Raw genomic sequence first — 22,697 nt, forward strand, 5'->3', positions numbered from 1 at the left:
CTGACCGAGGTGAATAAGTTGTGGCAGGAGTTGTAGCAGAAAAAGGGGACTTGCTCTTTTTGGGGACGTCGGGCAAAGTCGATTTGTAGGTTGGGATGAAATTCAGGAATAGGAGCCTTGCGCTGATTAACAGGAAAATCCAGCAGCTTCTTGAAATCTTTACTGGATAGAAGTTTTTGCGGAAGTCCTTCGGGGGCTGAAGAAAAGCTGCAAAGACAAAAAAAAACAGAGGTTAGAGCATACAAAAATATCAAAGAAAGAAAGACTTGAAAGCAAGTGAAGGTGACACTGGGCTCTTACCATCTCCCTCTCTGAAAATTAGGCCTGTCAATGGGTCGGATCCGGGTCGGATCTGCCAAAATCCGATCCGATCCGATTAACTATTAATCCGAATCCGAATCCGAATCCGATTATTGAAAATCCGATTATACGTGATCCGATCCGATCCGTTTTACACGGATATCCGATCCGAATAATCCGATCCGATCCATTTTTTTTTTTTTTTTATAAGCCAGCCATAAAGTCAAGAAAATACCAATTATAAAAAAAACATAGCAGCTTTTTATAATGAAAAGTTCATCTTGATGTTCTGACTTTCCTAATGCAAAACATAACATCATTTCAAAGCATCTTTCCAAAACAAAACATCATAATTTCTCCCCTTGTGATACAATCAAAAATACATAAATGAGGGCTTTCACAATGTAGCATGAAGTAACAACAAAGAAAAACTTTTTAAAAAAAATATTCAATTCCAGCAAACTAAAAGTGAAATTGAAAAATATCTAGCATGTTTGACTAGCAACATCAAAATTGGAAACAAGTCTATTTCATTACACATGCTAAACATATGTTCTCGGATTTTGAACATACAAATCAAATCAAACAATACTAAGCTGAGCAGTCTAATTCAAAGCTTACAAGCCTAACCCAGCTCAATAACTCAACCTGATCATATCCCAGATAGAGTACAAAAGTCACTGTTGCATTCATGGTGTAAAAACAACTCAAAAGATGTCACCAGGTTTTGAGAGACAATGGAGCATCATTACAAAGCAACAAACCAATCACTTGGTTGCAAACTAAACGGTGATGTGATTCAGTTTCACTATCACCAATCATATCCAACTCAAAAAGAATAATTCCATCATTGACAAAAAAAAAAAGTAACATCAGCCACCAAAACATTGCCACTGCATTCTCTAACTTACAAGAGGTCAGAATTTTATGACACACTTTTGGCACAAAAGTAAAACCAGAAAAAACTCATGAAAGACTCCTATGAAGAACAAGCTATGCTATACTATCTGAGAGCTAACAATAGTTTCCCAAACATGTTTGTGTCTCTTTTGGTCTTCTCTATTAGTTCTTCAGTATCTTCTCTTGTTCTTTGCTTCTACTACGATAACATCAGCCACCAAAACATCTGCAGAAGTAATTTTATCAATGTATCAGCAAGTGTAAGAGAAGATAAAAACAATAATGAAAACAATTTTCTTGATAAAGAGCAGTGGACCCAAGTAAAGTCACCGATCAGGGAGGAGACTTATTTTGTTATATATATATATATATATTTATTTTGTTATATATATATATATATATTTATAAGGCAACTGCATCATGTGGTATGACCCTTTAGTTCCACTTTATAAGGCAATTAACATTGTGCCACATAGATGTAGACCACTTATTTTGGTTCAGCTGATAATGATTAGAGAATGAATTGGTTATATCATGAAGTAGCTGCAACTTGTCTCTATAATCCCTTTTGCTTTTGCAATTATGGGACTTCACTGTAGTTATAGAATAAAAATAAAAATAAAAATAAATATGATATGCATCTGTTGCAGTGGTTTCAGCCCCAGAAGCACTTATGGGGACAACTAGGTTCCTCTGTTGCCTTGTTTTGAGTCTAGTACATGGTAGCTTTGTGGGTATGTTCTTATTAAAGCCCAGAAAGGGGACAGATATAGAATGATGAGAACATGGTTTAGAGTGGAGGTGAGGAGATAGAGAACAGCTTGGCCTTTGAGGGCTTGGAAGCAGCTTGGCACAGGAAAGAGAAGAGACTGTGCAGATACTTCCATGTTTGACAATTGGAAGCAGCTTGGCCTTTTAGTTCCAATTCTCTCTCATTGTCCTTTCTTTTTCTTTTTCTTTTTTGTTTGCTAATATCTTATACTGTTAATTTTTGTTTTGGTTGTTCCGTAGATATTTCCCATACTAGAGGAGCAGTTCTTGCCTTGCAAACTTGGTGAGACAAAATTGGAGATGCCAGCAAGTGTGTGTGAAGATGGTTACTGGTATAGGGGCTTGCAAGGATTTGATGATACAAGAGATCTTGGGAAACGAGCGTGATGAGATGGAGAGTGAAAAGCGTTTTCGTGGACCATATAGAGAGGTTTTTTCAGATGTTGCTACAGACGATGAAACGGAAGGGGCGAGAACTACTGAACAATCTTCTCTCACTGAACTAGATGAGGTAGAGTGGCTAACTATAAGATTAAAGGCAGCAAAGAAAAGATTGAAAGAACTAGAGGAGAGGCGTGCTCAGTATGTTGCATCTCTATTGCTCAATTCTGGGGATAATGAGTGAATGTTTAGTGAAGCACTGATTTGGAAGAACCACTATCTTGCTGTCAATTATCTGAAAGTGCAACTATAGATAGAAAGAGACAACAGATTTGGAAGTAGGCAAAATCAGCACAACCGTCTACCATCTTAACAAAATATATTCAGACGATCCAACACATGTACATGGTAATTGTAAAAAGTACCAATAACCAGAGCAGTTCACATAAGCACTATTAATATTTAAACCAAGCTCCAAGAAGAAAAGTTATGTAACCACATTTCACAACAAGCAGTTCTAGTAAGAGATAATTAAAGCTATATACTCACGATTCTTCCAAGTCAATAACTTTAATAGCAACCGCTTTGTTAAGCTCATTATCAAACCTGCAAATCAAGAAAGCTATTACCTTAATATGCAAACAGATTATCAAATTATGTCAAATACGAATTTCATTGATCACTATAAAGGCATGGGACAAGCCCCATAATCTGAACCATATTTACCCATCTACTTCAAGTGATTCGATTCAATTCAATCCATCTACTCATGTCTGCATTCTTCTACATCTGCAATTTGAAAATAATGTGACATTAAGATATTCATAGAACTAAACTAAATAACATCTAATTATTTAAAAATTTCAATATTTCACTTACTTCTATTTTTGGTTGATTCAATCCAATCATGGCAAGTGATCAAGGCCTCCACAATATCTGGAAGTAATGAAGCACGTGTCTCATCAATCACCCTACCTCCTACACTAAACGCCGCCTCTGATGCAACCGTAGTAGCAGGAACACTTAAAACATCACGAGCTATCCTTGCCAAAGTAGGAAATTTTGCTTTATTCACTTTCCACCAATGTAGAATATTGAAGCTCTCATTACTTGGAAACACCAACTCCTCCAAGTATTGCTCCACCTCTGATTTTTGATAGGCATGAATGTTAGAAGCACGTTCTTGGGCATACCATGCATGAAAAGCAGCCAAACTTTCTTGTTTCGAAGAACCGACAAGCAACTGACTACCACTTGAGCTACTATTTTCAGAAACAAGTGCAATGCTACTCATAGAATCAGAAGAATCACTCCTATACTCATAAAAAAGATCAACAAAACCATTACGGACCCTCTGAATATGCTTATTAGCATCAACACCATAAATAAGCCCAAAGTAGTATTCCACCAAGTCCATTTTAAATCTCGGATCAAGAACCACTGCAATTGCTAACACCAAAGAACATTCTTCCCAATATTTTTGAAATTTCACTCTCATTGGACCGGCCATCAATCGAATGCAATCATACTCACTTTGCTCCCATTTTTTCATTTCAAGTTGAATAAGACAAATATCGGGAAAAAACACATTTGAAGTCGGAAAAGTGGTACCACTAAAGTGAGATGTAGCATCAAAAAAAATCTTCAAGCACCCACAAATCACATTTGCTACATTCCACTCATCCTCAGAAGGATTGTGCTTATATTGTTTGTCAATTTGCCCTAAGCGGTGGAATGCACTTTTCAAATCTAATGCAGCTTCAAGCATTGAATAAGTGGAGTTCCATCTGGTAGGAACATCCATGGGGACTTTCTTTTTATGATGTAACTTAACATGATTCACTGCAACATCAAATTTTTGTTTTCCATAAGGAGACCTCCCTAAATATCTCACACTTTCTCGGATTTTTGAAATAAGACTCCCAATCACCTTCAAACCATCCTGAACAACTAAATTCAATATGTGCGCGCTACAACGCACATGAAACAATTGTCCACCCAAATGTAGTAATCCTTGGTCATGTAGCCATCGCTTTAAGAGTCTCACCATGACATCATTACTCGTTGCATTATCGACTACCATTGAAAATAACTTCTTATCTATGTTCCACTCTAAAATTAGATCTTTGATAAAACTAAACAAATGGTCTCCATCATGCGGGTAATCAATGCGTCTATAAGCAAGGATTTTCTTCTTCAACTCCCAATCATTAGTCACATAATGAGCAGTCAAACATGTATAGGCAAAATTCTGATGGTCTGAAGTCCATATATCAGTTGTCAAGGTGATCTTAGAAGAGAGTTCATCCAAAAATTGATATAACTTGGCCTTTTCTATTTCATAAACATCAAGGACATCCGCCCTAACAGTGTTACGAGAAACAAGTTTGAACATTGGTTGAAGATTATTACAAAATATTTCAAAAAATTCATGCTCAACCATGTTAAAAGGATAATTGTGCTTGATTACCATCCTAGAAAAATCCATACGACTTCTCTCTTGATCGAATTTAAAATTTGCAGCCTTAGGAGTAGATTCAGAAGCAGCCTTACTAGCAATCCTAGGGGCATTTGGCCCTTTAAGTACTGGACATGTCTTCGACAAATGATTTTTTAAATGACTAGTCCTTTTCCTACTCTCTCCAACAAATTCCCTATTGCAATGCTTACATCTAGCTATGTCATTTCCATTAGGTCCTTTAAATTTGACAAAGTCATCCCATACCTTTGAAGTTAGTTTTCGAATCCTCTTTGTGGGTCCTTGAGATACATCGTCATCCAACTCGGCATCATCAGCAGTAATAGGTTCGCTATAATCCGAAGACATCTTTGGCTCTAAAACTCAAATATGCACTACACAAGAAATCAAACATAAAGGAGCAGGAGTTCATTTAAAAATAGTGTGCACCAATTTGGAAATTATATAGATTTGTGACTTAGTGATTTTTTTGTGATGTTTTTTTAAACTGTCACTAAAACTTATAGTTAGTGACATTTTTTGTGACAATTTTTATATTGTCGCCGAAAATTAACAAATAGTGACGTTTTTTATAGTGTTTAATGAAAAATGGCATTAATTATAGGACATATTGGACAATAAGTCCACCTAGTAGGACATACACGTAAGTCCCCCTTTATTTACTTTTCTGTTTTTTTCTTGTTTTTCTTTTTTTGGGTGGTCATTATGAAGAAGTAAACTATGGTTCTTAATCCAGAGTAAACACAGGTTACCACCAAGAAAAGAGAGTAAACAGGCTTATTGCCATAGCAAATTGGGTAAACTCTTTCACGTACTATTCAATCTTTCAAGGAAACAAAGAGATTGTAATTCAGTATAGACAACAAGGATAACCATCCCCAAATCATTCACCCACATATAAAATGTTGGGAAATAGGAGTAAGAGAATGTGTCGTAAGTTATAACTAAATACACAACTTTTGGAATTTTCAAAAAACAAACAAAGATCTTCTTATATATATATAAAGGTTTCACAGTTTATCCTCAAATTAAGACATTCTAATTCTAATTATAATATACAAAAGCATAGCCATCACTGTATTTAGCAATATAAAGGGCAGGAGCTAATTTATGTTGCAATGAGCAACAATGAGGAAGAAGTGGGGGTGTTCAGCAACTACCTGAGGTTTAATAATTTCTTGGACAGTCTTGAGAGCAAAATTTTCTGGTGGCCCTGACTCCAGTATGGCCCTCCTGAATAAATCCTGATTTACATATCATCGGTTCATAAAAATAGTCACACAATTAAAAAGTAACTAAATTTACACAACAACCCAAAAACAAAGAGTCAAATAGAGAAAAAGGAAAGCAGTTGTTTGTAACACATTTATATAATTTCGAATTCTAACTTTTCAAGTGACCTAGGTGAAAAAATCAGATCTTCATTAACAACATCATTTGTACTAGGACTAAACATCTGAGTGAGGCTCTCTGGGAAAGGTTGTCCATGAAAGTACCTACAGTTACTTCCATAGAACCAACCACAGAAGATAAGAATAGTCATACATGTCTGATGGTGTGTGACACGGTTGGTGCAGTGGTGAAAGCATCTGACCTTCGAGGTTGTTCCCATGTATATTTTATGTGGTTGATTTTGTATCCATAGAATTATTGATTTGGGTCACTTTCCAATCCAATAATTTGGGGAGCCTTTGTTGTGAAAGATAATTTCTTAGAACTTTCTTTTTCCTTTTCTTTTTACCTTTACCTAGTATTTGCCTTTGTAATTTTATACTAAATCGTGGAGGGGCTCTCTGAAACTCAACAACAAAAATCATGTGTTTTTGTTGAATAATTGACAAAGGATACACAATTTTATTGAATAGAATGAATTTGGCATGTTGATCTTGTCTTCTATTTTTTATTTATTAATTTGTTGTTTTTTGGTTGCATAAAGATGTGTTCCAAGATATAAAAAAATCATTTGTCATTCAAAGTAGTGCTGCAGTCCCAGCAAAAAAAATAAAAATAAACAAAGTAGTGCCAATCCAAATAATCTATGATTCAAGAACAGAAAATTATACATAGTGATCAAGTAAGAGTGATAAGTGATTTGTGTCAAACTTTACTGTCAAAAAAGAAAAGTATAAGCAAATCTAGGGAAAACCCACATAAGTACTTGTATAAGCAAATCTAGGGAAAAAAAAAAAAAAACTACTTGTATGAATCTTTATATCATACTGATGAAAACCCACATAAGTATTCTACACATCTACTTAACAAAAAAAAAAAAAAATAGTAAGATTTGAAAAACCCTCCAATCAAAAATATTCATTTGCTCTTTTTTCAAACTTGACCTTCAAAGTTCTTTCTTTCCAGATTCAAAACCCTCTACAAACTAAATTCTTTTCACACGCCCCAAATTTAAAAATTAAAATTAAAATTAAAAAAAAAATGCCCATAGTTATCAAAAACTATAAAATTAAAAAAATTAAAAAAAAAAACTTCCACATTAACAAAACCCAACTCTCATTAACAAAACCCAACTCTCAAATCAATAAAAAGAAACAATAAATTCACGGCCTCCTTTGATCTTGTTCAATATTGTAACAAAACCCAGCTCTCATTAACAAAACCCAACTCTCATTGACAGAGCAATAGGATCAGATCTGATACATACAACTTTAAACCAAGAATCAGATCTGATACGGGTAAGAATCAGATCGGCAACAAAAACAGATCTGATACGGGACAGAGACCCAACAAAAAAAATAAAAAATAAAAAGGAGCAGAGAGATGATCTCTTACAGTTCGTAGCTCCGATCTGACAAGATTTGGACTTCGTTCTTTGAAATTGAGCGTTATTGTCACGACCCAAACCCGGCCCTATGGGTTTAGCACCGTAACCGGCCAGTAATCCGAGATTACCGAAGGCCTGCTTAACAGTAAATACAGTAAAACAGAGTACAGGGCCTGGCGGAAGCCAATACAGTAAATAAATAGTGTCCATTGAGCTGTGACAGTCTGTATGCAAAAAGGCTTTTCATACATTCGCACATAAACAGTACAGAACAGTATGTACAATAATCACATCCATTCGACTAGGGACTCAAACCTACAGAACAGTACAGAAAACATTCCGTCTGTACAAAACAGTACGGTCTATACCAAACAGTAAAACAGTACAGAAGGGGGAAAAGCAGACAAAACACCCCCAAGCCATAGCATGGCAACTCGGAACCTCACAGTGAGGCACAAAGGCTGGCTTGACAAAACTGGAGTAACCCTGGCGCCTCTAGCTGCGGTCTGGTGCCTGTACACCTACATATATATATGAGCAGTGAGCTAAAGCCCAGTGAATAACATAAAGCGTAAAGGGATTTAGAATGAATGTCCTTACAGTAATGAAAAACAGTTCAATTCAATCAGTATTTCAGTTGTTCAGTACAGTAAACAGTCATATGTGGTACATCCATTAGCATAACAGTAACAGTAGGTCTTGAAAGACCGAACAGTAATGATGGCCATCAGTCAGTAAACAGTAGTGGTTCCACGAGGGAACCGACAGAGAATTCTGTCGCAGTAACAGTAACAGTAAACAGTAGGTACTAAGGATGCCACAGTACAGTTCAGAAATAAAGGACATACATTCATTCAGTAAATAATACCAGTTCAGTAAACAGTTCAGTTCAGTATTCAAAAGATAATCAGTTGAACATATCTTTACACAATTGTTACTCACAGAGTTTGGGCTACAGTAAGCTAGAGCGTGTCTCCCCAGTCGCCAACCCTACACAGTTCACAGGTTGAACACACACTAAGCTACACAGTTGGGAAATATCATAACTTAATCCCTAAATTGCCTTGGTGTGTTCTACAACGATATCCTCATCTAGATGTCTTAAACTAGGCCTAAGAATGCCTAGAATGGGATGAGGATGCAAAGATGCACATTTAAAAGCATTTTCAGGATTTTCAGAAAAACAGAGTCCCGCTCGAGCGCAGGTTTCCCCGCTCGAGCGTACAGGCAAACAAAGGTACACGCTCGAGCGTAAACTTTCCCGCTCGAGCGTATTGTAAAAGTACTGGATGGGTGAATTCCCCGCTCGACGCCCGCTCGAGCTTGAGACATGACTCCGCTCGAGCGCCCAATCTTCCGCTCGAGCGGACTGTAAAACAGTGCAAGATGCTGGATGCTCGGATTCCACGCTCGAGCGGCATTTCCCCCGCTCGAGCGGAAATGCGAAATCTGGAAAACCCAGATTGCACCTCCAAGCTCAAAACCAAGTTCAAAAGCATCAAAACTCGACCTCTTGGGCTAAATTTCCAGAAAACACATGTGAACTCATAGTTAAACATGGTTCAAAACTCAATTTGAGAGATCAAAGCCCAAGGGTGTTTTATTCAAACCCAATTTCAAATCCATTTCAAGAACAATATGAACATGCAACATGCATGAATTCAAACCACTTTGAAGCTTCGATTTGATGTTCTAAAGAGCCAATTCTTTTCAAAACATGATGAAATCATGGACCATTACAAAATTATGAACATGCATGTGAGGAAACATGAACTTACAACCTCAAAACTCAAGAATGGCAACATGCATGCAACAATCAAGCTTCAATTCAACATCTAACCCATGATTGGCTCTAAACTCCATCAATATGACATGAACCATGCAAGAATCCACTCAAAGACAAAATCAAAAGATGAAATTCATACCTAGGTTCCTCGAATGCAAGTCTAGAGGTTCAATATAGCAATCTACACTTCAATTCCAAGCAATTCAAGCCAAATCAACAAGAACAATTCTCTCTCTCTCTAACTCTCCTCTCAAGGTCGGCTAAGCTCAGGAGAAATGGCTGATGGAAATGTGTTTTGATACAAGGTGTAATGAGGCTCAAACATGTATGTTGAGTGGGCCACTAAGGGTGGCAATATGGTAATTAAGTCCAACTCTTTAATTAGCTTAATTTAATCTAATTTAATCATACCTAATCAGTTTTCAGATAAATATACCATAAAATCACATTAATTATGTGGATCATAAAACATCAATCAATTTCTAATTCGGCCGCCGATATGGCCTTCAATTAGCAGTTTAAACATATAAGCATGAACAGATAATCATACGGTCAAACAGATAAAATGCAATTTAACTAACATATACTCAATCAATTCGGTTTCCAATTTCAATCAGTCAGTTCAGTACTTTAATCAGTCCAATTATCAGTCATAATCAATTCAGTTTTAACGATAATCGATGGTTATCGGTAATCAATCAGTCATAAGTCGGTAAACAGTATGAGGGTTGTTACAGTTATGAATCCAATCGGAGCAGAGAGCTCGATTTGGCTAGGTTCATCGTCATCAATCGGAGCATTTTCAGACGATGAGAGAGAGATTTGATCTTCAGACGATGAACTTCAACAATAGAACGCACTTTTCAGACGATGAGAGAGATCTGTTTATGAGAGATCTGATTTCAATGGAATCGGATTAGGCAAACAAACGGATTGGATCGGATTTATCCGAGTCCGACCCGTTTAAAATCGGGCTACACAGATACGGGTTAAACAGATATTCGGATTCGGATTTGCATAAATGGACCGAATTAATCGGATCGGATTCGGATCGGATTCGGGTTATACCCGATCCGTTGACAGGCCTACTGAAAATTGTTCAGTATAGGGGATAGAAGTGAAGGTCACCATCTGGTTGGAACTCCCAGTTGCCCGAGGCGATGAAGTAATTGTCTCCAGCACCCTTGTTAGAGTCTGGGAAGTCGGCGACAAGTTTGTATTCCGTGGATCTCGACTTAAGGTAGTAGATATAGCCCTTTTCTGACTTCAGGCTGCACATGGTGTAACAGTATTGGATGTCGGGAAGGGTAACCCTAGCATTCTCTTTTTTGGCTAAGGCAATTATACCATTGATAACTCAGTAGGAGTTAATGGCAAGCTGCATTGGGTTCAGTTTGTAGTAGTGTAAGACTTCTCGAAAAAGGGTGTCAAGAGGGAACCTAAGTCCACACTCTATGAAGGCAACCACTGGGAAGGGCATGGAGTCGTCTTTGGTCATGATGGAGTCTTCCTCCCCTACCAACCTAAGATGAACATCGGTAGGGATGGCAAACTCCTGCCTAAAGTCTTCTAACTTAGTTGGGGTGTTTACCCTCCACCTGAACATACCCATGACGTCGGCTAAGTAGAGAAGGTGTTGATTTTAGAAGGAAGTGGTTTGTTAAGATTTAAAGGACCTCGGCAAAACCTAAATATATGCTGGGGCAAGGGTTTTGTGAGGGGCAAGGGTTTTGTGAGGATCTAAGGGGAATTTGTTTCAATTTTTCCTAAAGTTTGTATGATCTAGAACAAGTCCCAAACCTAAGATTATGGAAACAAGAATTGAAGGTAAGAATCTGGAGAAGACAAACAAGGAAACAGGGCAAAAAACATGATTCAGAAGCAAGAAGGAATTCAAGAACATTTTTTCAAAAAATGTACGATATACAACAAAAAAAAAAAAAAAAAAAAATTGGCAAAGTACCAAATATTTGTACTCGGTCCAGAACCCAGAAAGCAAAAGTCAAGAACATTCAAAAGTGTGAACAGCATGTGAGTGTGTGTATATACTCAGAAACGAATGAGATAGAGCATGTTCAAGCATATGAATGGTGAAATTTGAAACACAAATGAAGATTCAAGAACATGAATACATCCACCATGGTAGTAAACCAAAGCAAACAGAGTATGAAACTAAAAAGAAGGAAAATAGTAACTCATCGAAGAAAATAACGTCGATATGAGATTCACCGGTGTCAGACGGTGACAATAAGCAAAGAAGTACAGCAAAAGCTTCGTCGTAGGAGGTGAACGGAGTGGTTGCAGAGCTTGAGAGCTTGAAGTAATGGAGGATTTGGGAGAGAAAGTCAGAGAGAAAAAGTTTGAACAAAAACGAAGATGCAAAAGTGAAACGGCAAAGAGAGAGGGAAGTGATTTTGTCAAAACATGAAAAGGCAGCAAAACGCAATTAGTGTGCCTAAGACGACGTGCTTGTCAGATGGCGCACGCAAGTGCGATACGACTTAATGGCGCGTGTCAGGTACGGTTCAGTAGGGAAGAGACGCGTGGCAAACACAGTTGAAATACTGTGCGTGACAGCTCATACGCGTGTTAAAACTCTTGGAGTTCTCGATTTAATAAAGACCTCGGCTTGGAGGACGATCTCGGCTAAGTAAACAAACTTGGTTATTGGTTTTAAGGCATTAATTAAAACAGACTACAAGTCTTGGTCATGTGGAGCCGACTAAATGATGACCTCGGTAACAAAATGATAAAGCAAGTTTAGCTGACGTGCTATGGGTTCAAATGATATAGGTTCCATCACCTCAGGATGCCGAGGTAATAGAACCTATAGGGCAATTGTGGGGACATATTTTTTTAATGACAACACGTGGCCAAAGTGGCACCAAAGTTCCAACCGAGGTGCCACGTGTCTTGGTCATGACGCCGAGATACCGGAATCTGAGATGAGCGGATAGGTTACAAGAGTCCTAGAATGAGGGAGGACTTCAGTCTGGATAAGGATAAAGCTCTTATGGAGTTTATCTTTATCTATTTGAGAGTCCCGGATAGGTAGTGAGCCAGAATCCATTGAAGTTAGGCTTCTACAGGGATCAGGTCAGTGTTGGTTATAAAAGTAAGACACCCTTGTGGGTCTAAAGTACGCTTTTAGTATTCTGAATAGTGAGTTAAATACTTTTGCTATCTTTGAGAGATAATTAAATTGATCGTCGGAGTGCCCCCGGGTGGACGAACCACCGCCGGAATCTTATCTTTCTGTGACAGGTTGTTCAGGCTTAATCTATTATGCCGGTGTTCTTCAGCTGAGTACCTGTTTGGCAATGTCGTCAAAAATTGACACACACACATAAATCATAGACCATACAACTTCATATTAAATAGAGTAAAAGAGTGAAATATGTCCGTTATTTATCTATTGGAGCCTTTTTGTAGTCGTATCATATATTTAACAAAAATGTTAAAGACTCCAAATTATACCAAAAATTTTATCAAATGTCTCACATACCCATGTAAGACATTTGATAGAAATTTTGGTAAAATTTTTGAAATCTCTAGCATTACTCTATTTGAAATCGAATCCTCATTTTACTCAGGGGTCATCAATTACTTGAAAATTCTGTTGGCAAATTTGGTTTTTATAGACTTATTTTGGGCCAACTTTGAGCCCAAAATGGAGTGGGCCCCAAATGTCTTTTGGGGTAGATCTGAAGAGGTGACGTGTTCTTTGCCGCAAGACAAGTCACACAGTGAAGACGGTTTGTCAAAACCATTTATGAGTGAATGAGAACTTGACGTTGTTTTTGGGTTCGTGGAATGGACATTTAAAATAATTAAATGTGGATTTCCTTGTAAGACTTGTTCCACATTGAAACTTGTAGAGAACTTATATGTGTATATAAGTCCAAGGTGACAACACTTGGGTTGGGCCCCAAGAGGCACCCTAAGTTTGTAGAATGGAGGAGTTATGGACAAATGGAACCTTAGCTCAAACCACCACACACGCGAGCGCGCCACTGCCGTCGTCCGACCGGGCGCGAGTGTAGGCCAAATTGGTTCTAATATTAATTTTTTTGACAAAATTCATTTGAATTTCTTTCCAGAAATTCTTAATAAAATTAAATTAAAATTTTGTGCCAAAATTTAATTTAATTTTTTGTCCATAATTGTGTCATTTCCAGTCCACTACAGATTCAAACTGTTTACAAGTTTTTTAACTATCCAAATAGTTTCCATCTGTTGCACCCGGACAGATTCTTTTTTTTTTCAAACAGATTTAAATATGCCCAGGCAGATTGAACAGATTCAAATGTTCAAATAGATTGGAAAAAACTGCCAGCAGTTCTGGATAGTTATTTAACTGAAGAAGTTACCATATCTGTTCAGTTTCAAATTTGTATCTGTTGGCAGATTTCATACTTGTTCAAACTTTTCTGGACAAATCTATTAGCCTCACTTTGCCTATAAATACAGCCTTTTCCAGCAGTCTTTTGGGACTAAAAAATTCATTTTTTGCTATCCAATTTTTGCTCTGTTGCATATATTCTTCATATAATTTTAAGAATAAATTTAGAGAGTATAGAACACAGGTTCTACTTCACCGAACAAATTGTTTGGAGTGCTATTACAATTTGTGAAGATCATTGTATCTCGGGAGATAGACGCCATTAGTCCGTAAACACCGATGCGGGACGAATCTATTTAAGGACAGAATGTTACACACTTGACTTGATCTTTTAATTTTTCATTCAGTTTGGTAAAATAAATTCTATAAATTATTTATTTTATTTATTTAATTTGATTTTAATTTATTTATTACACACAAAAGATTATTTCAACAAATTCATCCTGAACTTAAAAAAGTGCACCTAGTGTGCAATGACCTTGCCGTGCACTAAGGAGAAAAATTATTCAAACAATTAGGACCCCCAGAACAAAAGTTTATATAAAATATATTAAACTCTTATAAGGTTTTTGACTAATACATTAGTACCTTTGTAACTCAATTATATAAAAGTTATAATTAAAAAAATTATAATCAAATATCACATAAAATATAATTAAAAATTAATATATCATATCTAAAATAATATCATAATACATATCATAATAAATTATAATAAAAAATTATAAAAATCGCAATGAAACGTGGTACACGCCTCAACAGAATTTCTCAAAACAAAAAATATCTGCAACCCCGCATTTGATAAGCTGGAATCATGAACAATGGTTCTGCACTACACAACCTATCAGTTTTTCACTTTACTAAAGCATTTGTCATGTAGTCAGTATTGTTTTTTTCTTGTACAATTATGAAATTATTCTCTGTTTGTTTGTTCTTATTAGGTATAATGCCATTAGCCCCGCATCTCCCTCCCACAGTTCAACTCGAACACCACCGTAGATCATCTGTCAAAAAATAAATAAATGAAGTTGAGAGACTAAAAATAGAAATATTGAACACTGAAGAACACTATCAAAACCCACGATCCTACGGTCTAAAATTGATCCATCATGATGATTTCAGTTAACAAGAGTGGATCATGCAATCTTATTGACACCTGATAAATGTGCATTCTCAGTGGGTGGATTTTGTATCAATTTGAATTATTTTTAGGTTAGTTGAATAATTATTTACATAAAAAAAATTAAATTGATTAAATAGTGATAGTCACATAATCATATTGAATTATTTTTAAAAATAAATGTGAATTACTCATGTAATTTTATGTAAATAATTTATTCAACAGATATTGTTAAATGAACGGATTGAATGTCTAAAGTGAGTTCAAAGTGATTGGGCCGAAATTATCATATGACATAAACCACCGCTTGATTTTGCAGGTTTTGGTAATTTTTTATATTTAAAAAAAGAAAAATTCCTACTCCTTTGTTTTTTTGTGGTACAACTGAATAAATACTCTCCTTTGGGAGAAGTTATTTAAGGGTTATTTAGAGTGTTTTAAATAAGGAGTAATGATTCATCCTCCCGTTTCCCCCACTCTCTTTGATCCTCTCTCTCTCTCATTGGTTACCTTTTCTTTCTTTTTTTCTGCTCCTCCAATCACCACCTGCCACGTGGCAAAAGGGGGTGAGGGGATGACCCCCAAAAGGGGGTCCCAAGCATTATTCTTTAAATAAGTTTGAATTAAAAAATATAAGAAAAAAATATGATTGTTTGGGAAAAGATAAAAAAATACTTTTTATCTTTTTACAAAAAAATGTGTATTAAAATATTATATAAAGTAACAAAATTACAAATTTACCCCTATGTCCTAGACTAGTGTAGTTGCGCTGACTTTCTCTCTCCTTTCTTCTTCTTCTTCTTCTTTTTTTTTTTTTTTTTTTTTAATGTAAGTGTGGCTTACATTGTGTCATGTTTTGCACTTTTATGAGAAATTGTGGCTGCTGCGGCAATGGCTGCACAGTTTGACCTGTTTTGAATTTTTTTTTTTTTTTTGGGAGAGATTTTCCGCCAAAAAATAGGTGAATAGTATAATTTTTTTTATTTTTTTAGTGACTTTTTGACTTTTGTATATCATGCCAAATCAACCCTTACTATCCAAGGACAACAACATGGTGCCATAAATTTGGAATGAATAATGTTAAGGGGTGTTTGGGAAGAAAAAAAATTGCCTAATTTAGGCTAAAATTCACAAAAAGACAACATAGGCTAAAATAGCTAATAAGACAAAATATCACATCAAACCCATAATCATTTCACTTTTTCTCTTACAAACATTACATCCAACCATAAAAAAAATTCAATCATCTTTCCAAACACAAAATTTTAGCCTACTAAAATAGTCAAAAACTAAAATAGCCTACTAAAATAACAACTTCCCAAACGAAGCCTATATGTACCAATTAGTGTACTAATAGGTGATGTGACATCATTTTAGAGGTTTTGAATATTTGTAATGTGTATAATAAATGTGGTCAATAATAATGTCATAATAGTATTTAGTATACTAATTAGTGTATATAACACCACCGATTTGGAATTGGGTTCCTGTTGTGCCGTAAAGTACAGCTAGCTGTTGTGAGGCTCATTAAGGGCATGGTCCAAGTCTTTTTTAATAATTTGAATCGTTCATATTATAAGATTCGTCGAATAAATCATCCATACAAAAATCAAATAATTTGGACATTTATAGCTTTATAATAAGAGCACATTAGTTTTTCAAAAAATAAACAGTTATCATGATTTTAATAATTTTTTAAAAAAAATTAGGACTTAATCATAAGGTTACAAATGTTCAATTAATTTAATTTTATATATAGATCATATACTTGACAAACTTTACAATATTAACGGTTCATATTGTCAAAATACACTCAATAAATATCTTTATAGGCCCTCACAATATGACTATTGTGCCATAAAGTGCAACACTAACCCTCAATCCCATAAATTTATTATAATTCGTAAAAATAGTAAGTGTTACCTATTTTATGTTAGTGATGGAGTAAACAGTAAGGTTGTATTGTAATTAGTGATTGAGGGGTGACATCGTCCAGTAGTTATTGGGGAGAAAAAGTTCATGCAATGGTAATATTGGCCTTGTTAGGTTTATCTCTTGGGAGAATTTTTGAAAAAAATTTAAACAATTTATTTAGTTGGAAATTTTTGAAAAATAAAAATATAAAATTCCTTTTTTCTTTACTACATATCAATTAATAATTTTTTCTTTTTCCTCTCTCTTTCTCTTACATTTTATACATCAATCAATTATTTTTTCTTTCACAGCCATTTATTCAACTACTATAAAACAAAATAATTTGAATCATCCTAAATTCCGAAACTATTTTCAACACATATAACCAAATAAATTTTTAAATTTTAAAAACTATTTTCATAAAATTATTTTCCAAAATTGTTTCACAAATACAAACCAAACATGACTATTATATTTTTAATGACACATGGTATTATCATCTAATAAAAATCTATTATGTACACCATTATGTAGATGGATCTAGTTTTATTTTCATGGTAGAAGTTACTCTCTTAGAGTGTCATTATCAAACTCATTAGAGTTTTCTCTTGGTTATTTTATAGTACAAAATTATAGAAATACACTCTATCACACTTAATTCATGACTAGCTCCTTTAGTTGAATATCAAACTACTAGTTACACGTAATTAGAGAAAGAGGCTCACAAATTATTTTAGATAATAAAATATTTAATATATTTATTATATTTTATTTATCATTTAATAAATAACTAAACTAGTGCAATTGTAATACATGAGCTAAAAAACATAATTTGATAAATTAAAAAAAAAATCATAAACAAAGTTTGTATAAAAAACTAATCAAAATGATATAATTATGTTATTTTTAAAAATATAAGTTAGAATAATATGTATTTTAAATTGAGATAAGCGGAGCGTAAAGTATCACATCATTTTGTATGTAAATTTAATATAATTGTTTTATAGATAAATTACATTGACTTCCCTAAAATTTGGATACAACAAACCATATATTTTAAAATAATTAAATCAACATCTTTATTTGTAAGCTTAAAGGAATTAGAACGAAAGTAGGTAGTGACATCCTCTCCTTGCAAACCATGCTTGCAAGCCTCCAACGGCTGAGATTAAAAATAAAAAATAAAAATTGGTTTCTCGCCCAAAACAAAACACAGCTTATACACAGATTTTCGTTTGAAATCAGAAGCAAAAAAACTCACAATCATTCCTTCTTATCCGTCGAACCCACCATAGGCAGTCTCGACACCGTTGCAAGGACCGACGACACTCATTCCTTCTTCTCTGTCGAACCCACCATAGGCAGTCTCGACGTCGTTGCAATGACCGACGACGGTGAAACCAGAGGTTAGTTCCCCTCTGTCTCTGTAAGCAGAGGTTTGCCAAAATCGTTAAACCAGAGCCAAATCTATCATCTATTTTGAATCAGTGTGAGTTTTTGGGAAACTGAATGGAAGTTTGTATCGTTAAACCAGTGATTTCTTATGTTAGATTTTTCTACATTCACCACACTCTATCTCTGTAAATCAGAGGTTTGCCAACGAGTAAACTATTAAAGATTTTCTGCACATACTATTAAAGATAATTTTTAATATGTAACTAGAGGTTTGCACATCAGAGGTTTGCACATACTATTCTGCACATACGAGTAAACTATTAAAGATATTCTATAAATCAGAGGTTCTGCACATATTAATGAGAGGTCCATACTATGTTCTGCACATATTAGTGAGAGGTCCATACTATGCATACTATTAAAGATAATTTTTATTATGGATGCACAACCACAATACATACTATGGATGCACAATGAGTATACATAGCTAAGATATGCTATATATTAAAGATATTCTGCATTAATACATTATGAAGATAATATGCTGCATTAATTCAATTATGGATGCACAATGAGTATACTGAAGATAATATGCTGAATGAGTATAAATTAATGGAGAATGAGTATACATTAATGAGTGTATTATTACATTAATGCACATAATACATTAATGCAGAATGAGTATACATTCAATTATGCAGAATAATGCAAAATGAGTATACATTAATTATGCTAACTCACACTGTCATGTGCATCGATAATTGAATTATGCCAATGCATTATTCTGCATATTAAAGATATTTAGTTCTCATTTCTTGTTTCTTTATCCAAGTGTGACAGTGAGCTAAGATTTTATTTATGTAGCTAAGATTTTATTTATATGGGTTTTCAGTTGCATTTTCATATGGATATGGAATCTGAGAATGATTATGGTTGGAAGCCAAAACAGGGAATGACATTCGATTCAGAACAATGTGTGTATGATTTTTATAATACATATGGAGGAAGAATTGGGTTTAGCATAAGAAGAGATTTTTGTAGGAAGAATAAGTTCACTAACCAACTTATTTGTAGACTTTTGGTTTGCAACAAGGAGAGATTTCGGAAGGTTCACAAACGAGACGCATTGTCAAAAAACCCCAGAGCTGAAACTAGGACTGGATGTGAGGCTCGACTTTATGTTAAATTAGATGAGGGTACTGGGAAATTTGTTATGACTGGTTTCAAAGAAAAACACAATCATGATCTTGCATCACCCGAGTGTGCCCACAGTTGCCGTCACAAAGAAAGATATCGACTACCCAAGCAATTGAGTTAGATTTGGCGGCACAATCTGGTCTTTGTTTAGGCCAGTCATTTGAACTAATGGGTAAGGAAGCTGGTGGGAGGCAATGTCTTGGGTTTACAAAATTAGATCAAAAAAATTATTTGAGAACCAAAAGACAACAAAGTTTAGCATATGCGAAAGTAGGCAATGTGTTGCAATACTTTAAAGAAAAATCTTTGTAGAATCCTTCCTTCTTTTATGCTTTTCAGTTAGATAATGAGGAGCAAATAACGAATATGTTTTGGGCTGATACACAAATGATCATGGATTATGCCCAATTTGGTGATGTTGTCATTTTTTATACTAAAAACAAAGAACATAGACCCTTCGCGTCTTTTGTGGGATTCAACGATCATAGGGAAACAGTTATATTTGGTACAGCCTTGTTGTATGATGAGACCGCCGAATCGTTTGTATGGTTGTTTCAAAATTTTCTAGAGGCTATGTCAGGAAAGGCACCAAAAACGTTGTTCATTGATCAAGATGCTGCAATGGCTAAAGCCATACCCATCATTATGCCTGACACAAGTCACCGATTGTGTACTTGGCATTTGATGCAAAATGCATTAAAACATGTTAATTGTTTGTTCCAAGATAAGGGGGTAAAGGGTGTACTAAATAAGTTCTTCTTTGACATTGAAGATGCAAATCAATGGAATGCAAATCAATGGAAGTTAGAGTGGGCGGAAATGCTTGATAAATATGATGCGCATGAAAACCATTGGTTGAAATTAACTTTTGCGGTGAAAGAAAAATGGGGCTGGCCATATGTTAGATCAACATGGGCTGCGGGAATGAGTACCACACAACTTAGTAAATCTTTAATGCTTTTTTAAAGGATTACATTCATTCTGATTTTAACTTAAATGAATTCTTCATGCATTTCAAAAAGGTACTTTACGAGAAGCGATACAAGGGGTTAGAAGCAGGATATGCTTTGTGCCAAAGGTTGCCAAAGGTGAAAACAACAATAAGAATGTTAATTCAAATAGGTAATGTTTACACAAAAAAGATATTTAAGGAATTTCAAAATGAGTACTTTCGATCCATTGAATCGAAAATAAAAGCAATTGAATATAACGAGGCTAGTACCATTTACACAGTTGTTGATTTTGGTAACAGACATGCAAGGAAAGTGAAGATGAAGAGGGATGGCTCATTGGGTTGTAATTGTACAAAGTTTGAAAGGGAAAGAATCTTGTGTTGTCACTCATTGAAGGTTATTAGAGACATATTGAAGATGAAAGAGGTTCCTCCATAATACATTCTAAAAAGGTGGACCAAACAAGCAAGAGCCGAAACTGTGAAGGACATTGAGGGGAATGACATTCAAGTGGATGTGAAATTCCAACAAGCCTCGCGGTATAAGACATTGATGACCGCATTTAGAGCACTAGCAAGTAGAGCTGCTAAAACTGAAGAAACCTATGATTTTTGTATTGCACACCTTGCTACATTAGGTGCAAATATTGAAGGCAAGTTAAGTGCTCTTTTTGGTGTTGGAAATGAAGTAAGTAATGATGATGACACCCAAAGCTTTGAAGTGGATTGCGAAAATGTGAATCATGCTGTGCAACCAAAAGGATTGAAGAAAAATGTGGCAACTAGTAAGGGCAAAAAGAGGGTAAAAGGTGGATTCGAAACGGCGTTGGTAGCGAACTCCAAAAAAAAATCCCGTGCTAACAGCTTGGCTTCGTCACAATCTATTGCAAGTCCAACAGCTGCACCGTCTCCATTATCTGTTGGAGGAGATATCTATGTTCGTCAACATGTTCCTCCTCTTCAACCTCTTCCCCCCCCCCCCCTTCAGCATTTTCCTCTATCTTTGCCCATGGGTGGTAATTCTATTCCTCTGCCATTAATGAATCCCACATATCATGTAAGGTTGGTACAATGTATGTATTTTTTGTATGGACATAATATGTGACTCAAACCATGATTGCGAAGCCTAATATATGACATTGTTCTTCACCTAATTTGCAAGAGATGTATGTAGTGCATAATTCTTTGCCAAATTCAATGCCTTAACGGTATCCTGCTGAACCAATATTCCAGTCACCACTTCGAGGTTCAAGTGGATATGACATTGGGTTTCGATATTCTCAAGAATTAAACAGTCCAATGTATAGTCAGGTTTGTCCTTGCTGTCTTTTTAATTTGTACTTGCTGAAAATTCTAGATTTTGAGTTGTTGAAAATTCTATTTGAAGTATGTATTTAGTTGTTGAAAATTATGGAAAATAACTGTGAACATGAGGCATTTTACAGAAAATAAATTATGAACATGAGGCATTTTACAGAAAACTATAGCAGAACATGAGGCATTAAAATAGTTTATTCTATTTTTTTCAATTAAATTATGTCTTTGTCCATTTTAAGCTATGGACAAGCACAAAGACAAGCAAACTGAAGCTGAAAAGGGCCTGCAAAGTGAAGTCATACCATCTCAAATTGTGAAGCAAACTCATGCTGGATTGCTGCACAAATTGTGATGTTGCTGAGAAGTGAAGTAATGACCTGTATGTGTATTCAAATGCCTTGCTAGCTGGAAAGTGATGTTCAAATTGCTGTTCAAACTCTAGTCGAATGTGTGTTGAAATTGTGTTAAACATGTGTGTTCAAACTGCTGCTGTATGTGTGTTGAAATTCTGATGTTGCTGGAAAGTGAAGTAATGAGAATGATTGTGTTTTCAAATGGCTTCTGAATGTGCTACTGGTTCTAGTGTTAAACATGTGTTCAACCTGTATGTATGTTAATGGCTTGTTGAATCTTTTATTGGCTTGTACCTGTATGTATGTGTTAATGGCTTGTATGTTAATGGCTTGTTGAATCATTTAATGCTGGAAATGGTATGCTAATGGTTAATGGTTCTGGTCTGGCTCTGCTGTTAAACCAAAATCTGCTGGTTCTGTTGTCATCTGGTTCTGGTATGTTGGATCTGCTGGTATGTTCGTGCTAATGTTGGATCTGGTATGCTCAGAACCATAACATGCTTGGTAACATAATTACATGATTGAACTAGCAGAAGTGCAACCCTATAGTTCAACACACCCCTTGAGAAAATCAAAAATAGTATTAGTTTTGGCACTCAACAAGGCTTTCAAGACAATATTAGTGTAACAAACTCCACATCAAAATAAAGA

General features: G+C 35.3%; 2 protein-coding genes across 2 annotated transcripts; one reads left to right on the forward strand and one right to left on the reverse strand.

The window, feature by feature from the left end:
* Positions 1–1,123: 1,123 nt before the first annotated feature.
* LOC145807063 (zinc finger BED domain-containing protein RICESLEEPER 2-like) lies at positions 1,124–5,179 on the reverse strand. The gene is made up of 4 exons (XM_082904981.1): positions 3,232–5,179; positions 3,079–3,141; positions 2,902–2,958; positions 1,124–1,426 (listed from the first exon to the last, which is right to left on the reverse strand). The coding sequence occupies exons 1-2, from the start codon at positions 5,177–5,179 to the stop codon at positions 3,116–3,118; spliced, it is 1,974 nt and encodes a 657-aa protein (XP_082761107.1). The 3' UTR covers positions 1,124–1,426; positions 2,902–2,958; positions 3,079–3,115.
* A 14,611-nt stretch (positions 5,180–19,790) lies between these two features.
* Positions 19,791–20,815, forward strand: LOC145807064 (protein FAR1-RELATED SEQUENCE 5-like). The gene is made up of 2 exons (XM_082904982.1): positions 19,791–20,324; positions 20,447–20,815. The coding sequence occupies exons 1-2, from the start codon at positions 19,791–19,793 to the stop codon at positions 20,813–20,815; spliced, it is 903 nt and encodes a 300-aa protein (XP_082761108.1).
* The last annotated feature ends 1,882 nt before the right edge of the window (positions 20,816–22,697 follow it).

This window comes from Camellia sinensis, chromosome 14 (genome assembly GCF_055761805.1).
Source record: "Camellia sinensis isolate YWXY chromosome 14, ASM5576180v1, whole genome shotgun sequence".
NCBI classification, from domain to species: domain Eukaryota; kingdom Viridiplantae; phylum Streptophyta; class Magnoliopsida; order Ericales; family Theaceae; genus Camellia; species Camellia sinensis.

Coding starts and splice junctions, on each gene's coding strand:
- LOC145807064 (XM_082904982.1), top strand. CDS start 19,791: ATGTTTTGGGCTGATACACAAATGATCATGGATTATGCCCAATTTGGT. Junction 20,325..20,446: donor AAAAATGGGGCTGGCCATAT/GTTAGATCAACA, acceptor CATTTCAAAAAG/GTACTTTACGAGAAGCGATA.
- LOC145807063 (XM_082904981.1), bottom strand. CDS start 5,179: ATGTCTTCGGATTATAGCGAACCTATTACTGCTGATGATGCCGAGTTG. Junction 3,142..3,231: donor TGAATCAACCAAAAATAGAA/GTAAGTGAAATA, acceptor TTCAAATTGCAG/ATGTAGAAGAATGCAGACAT.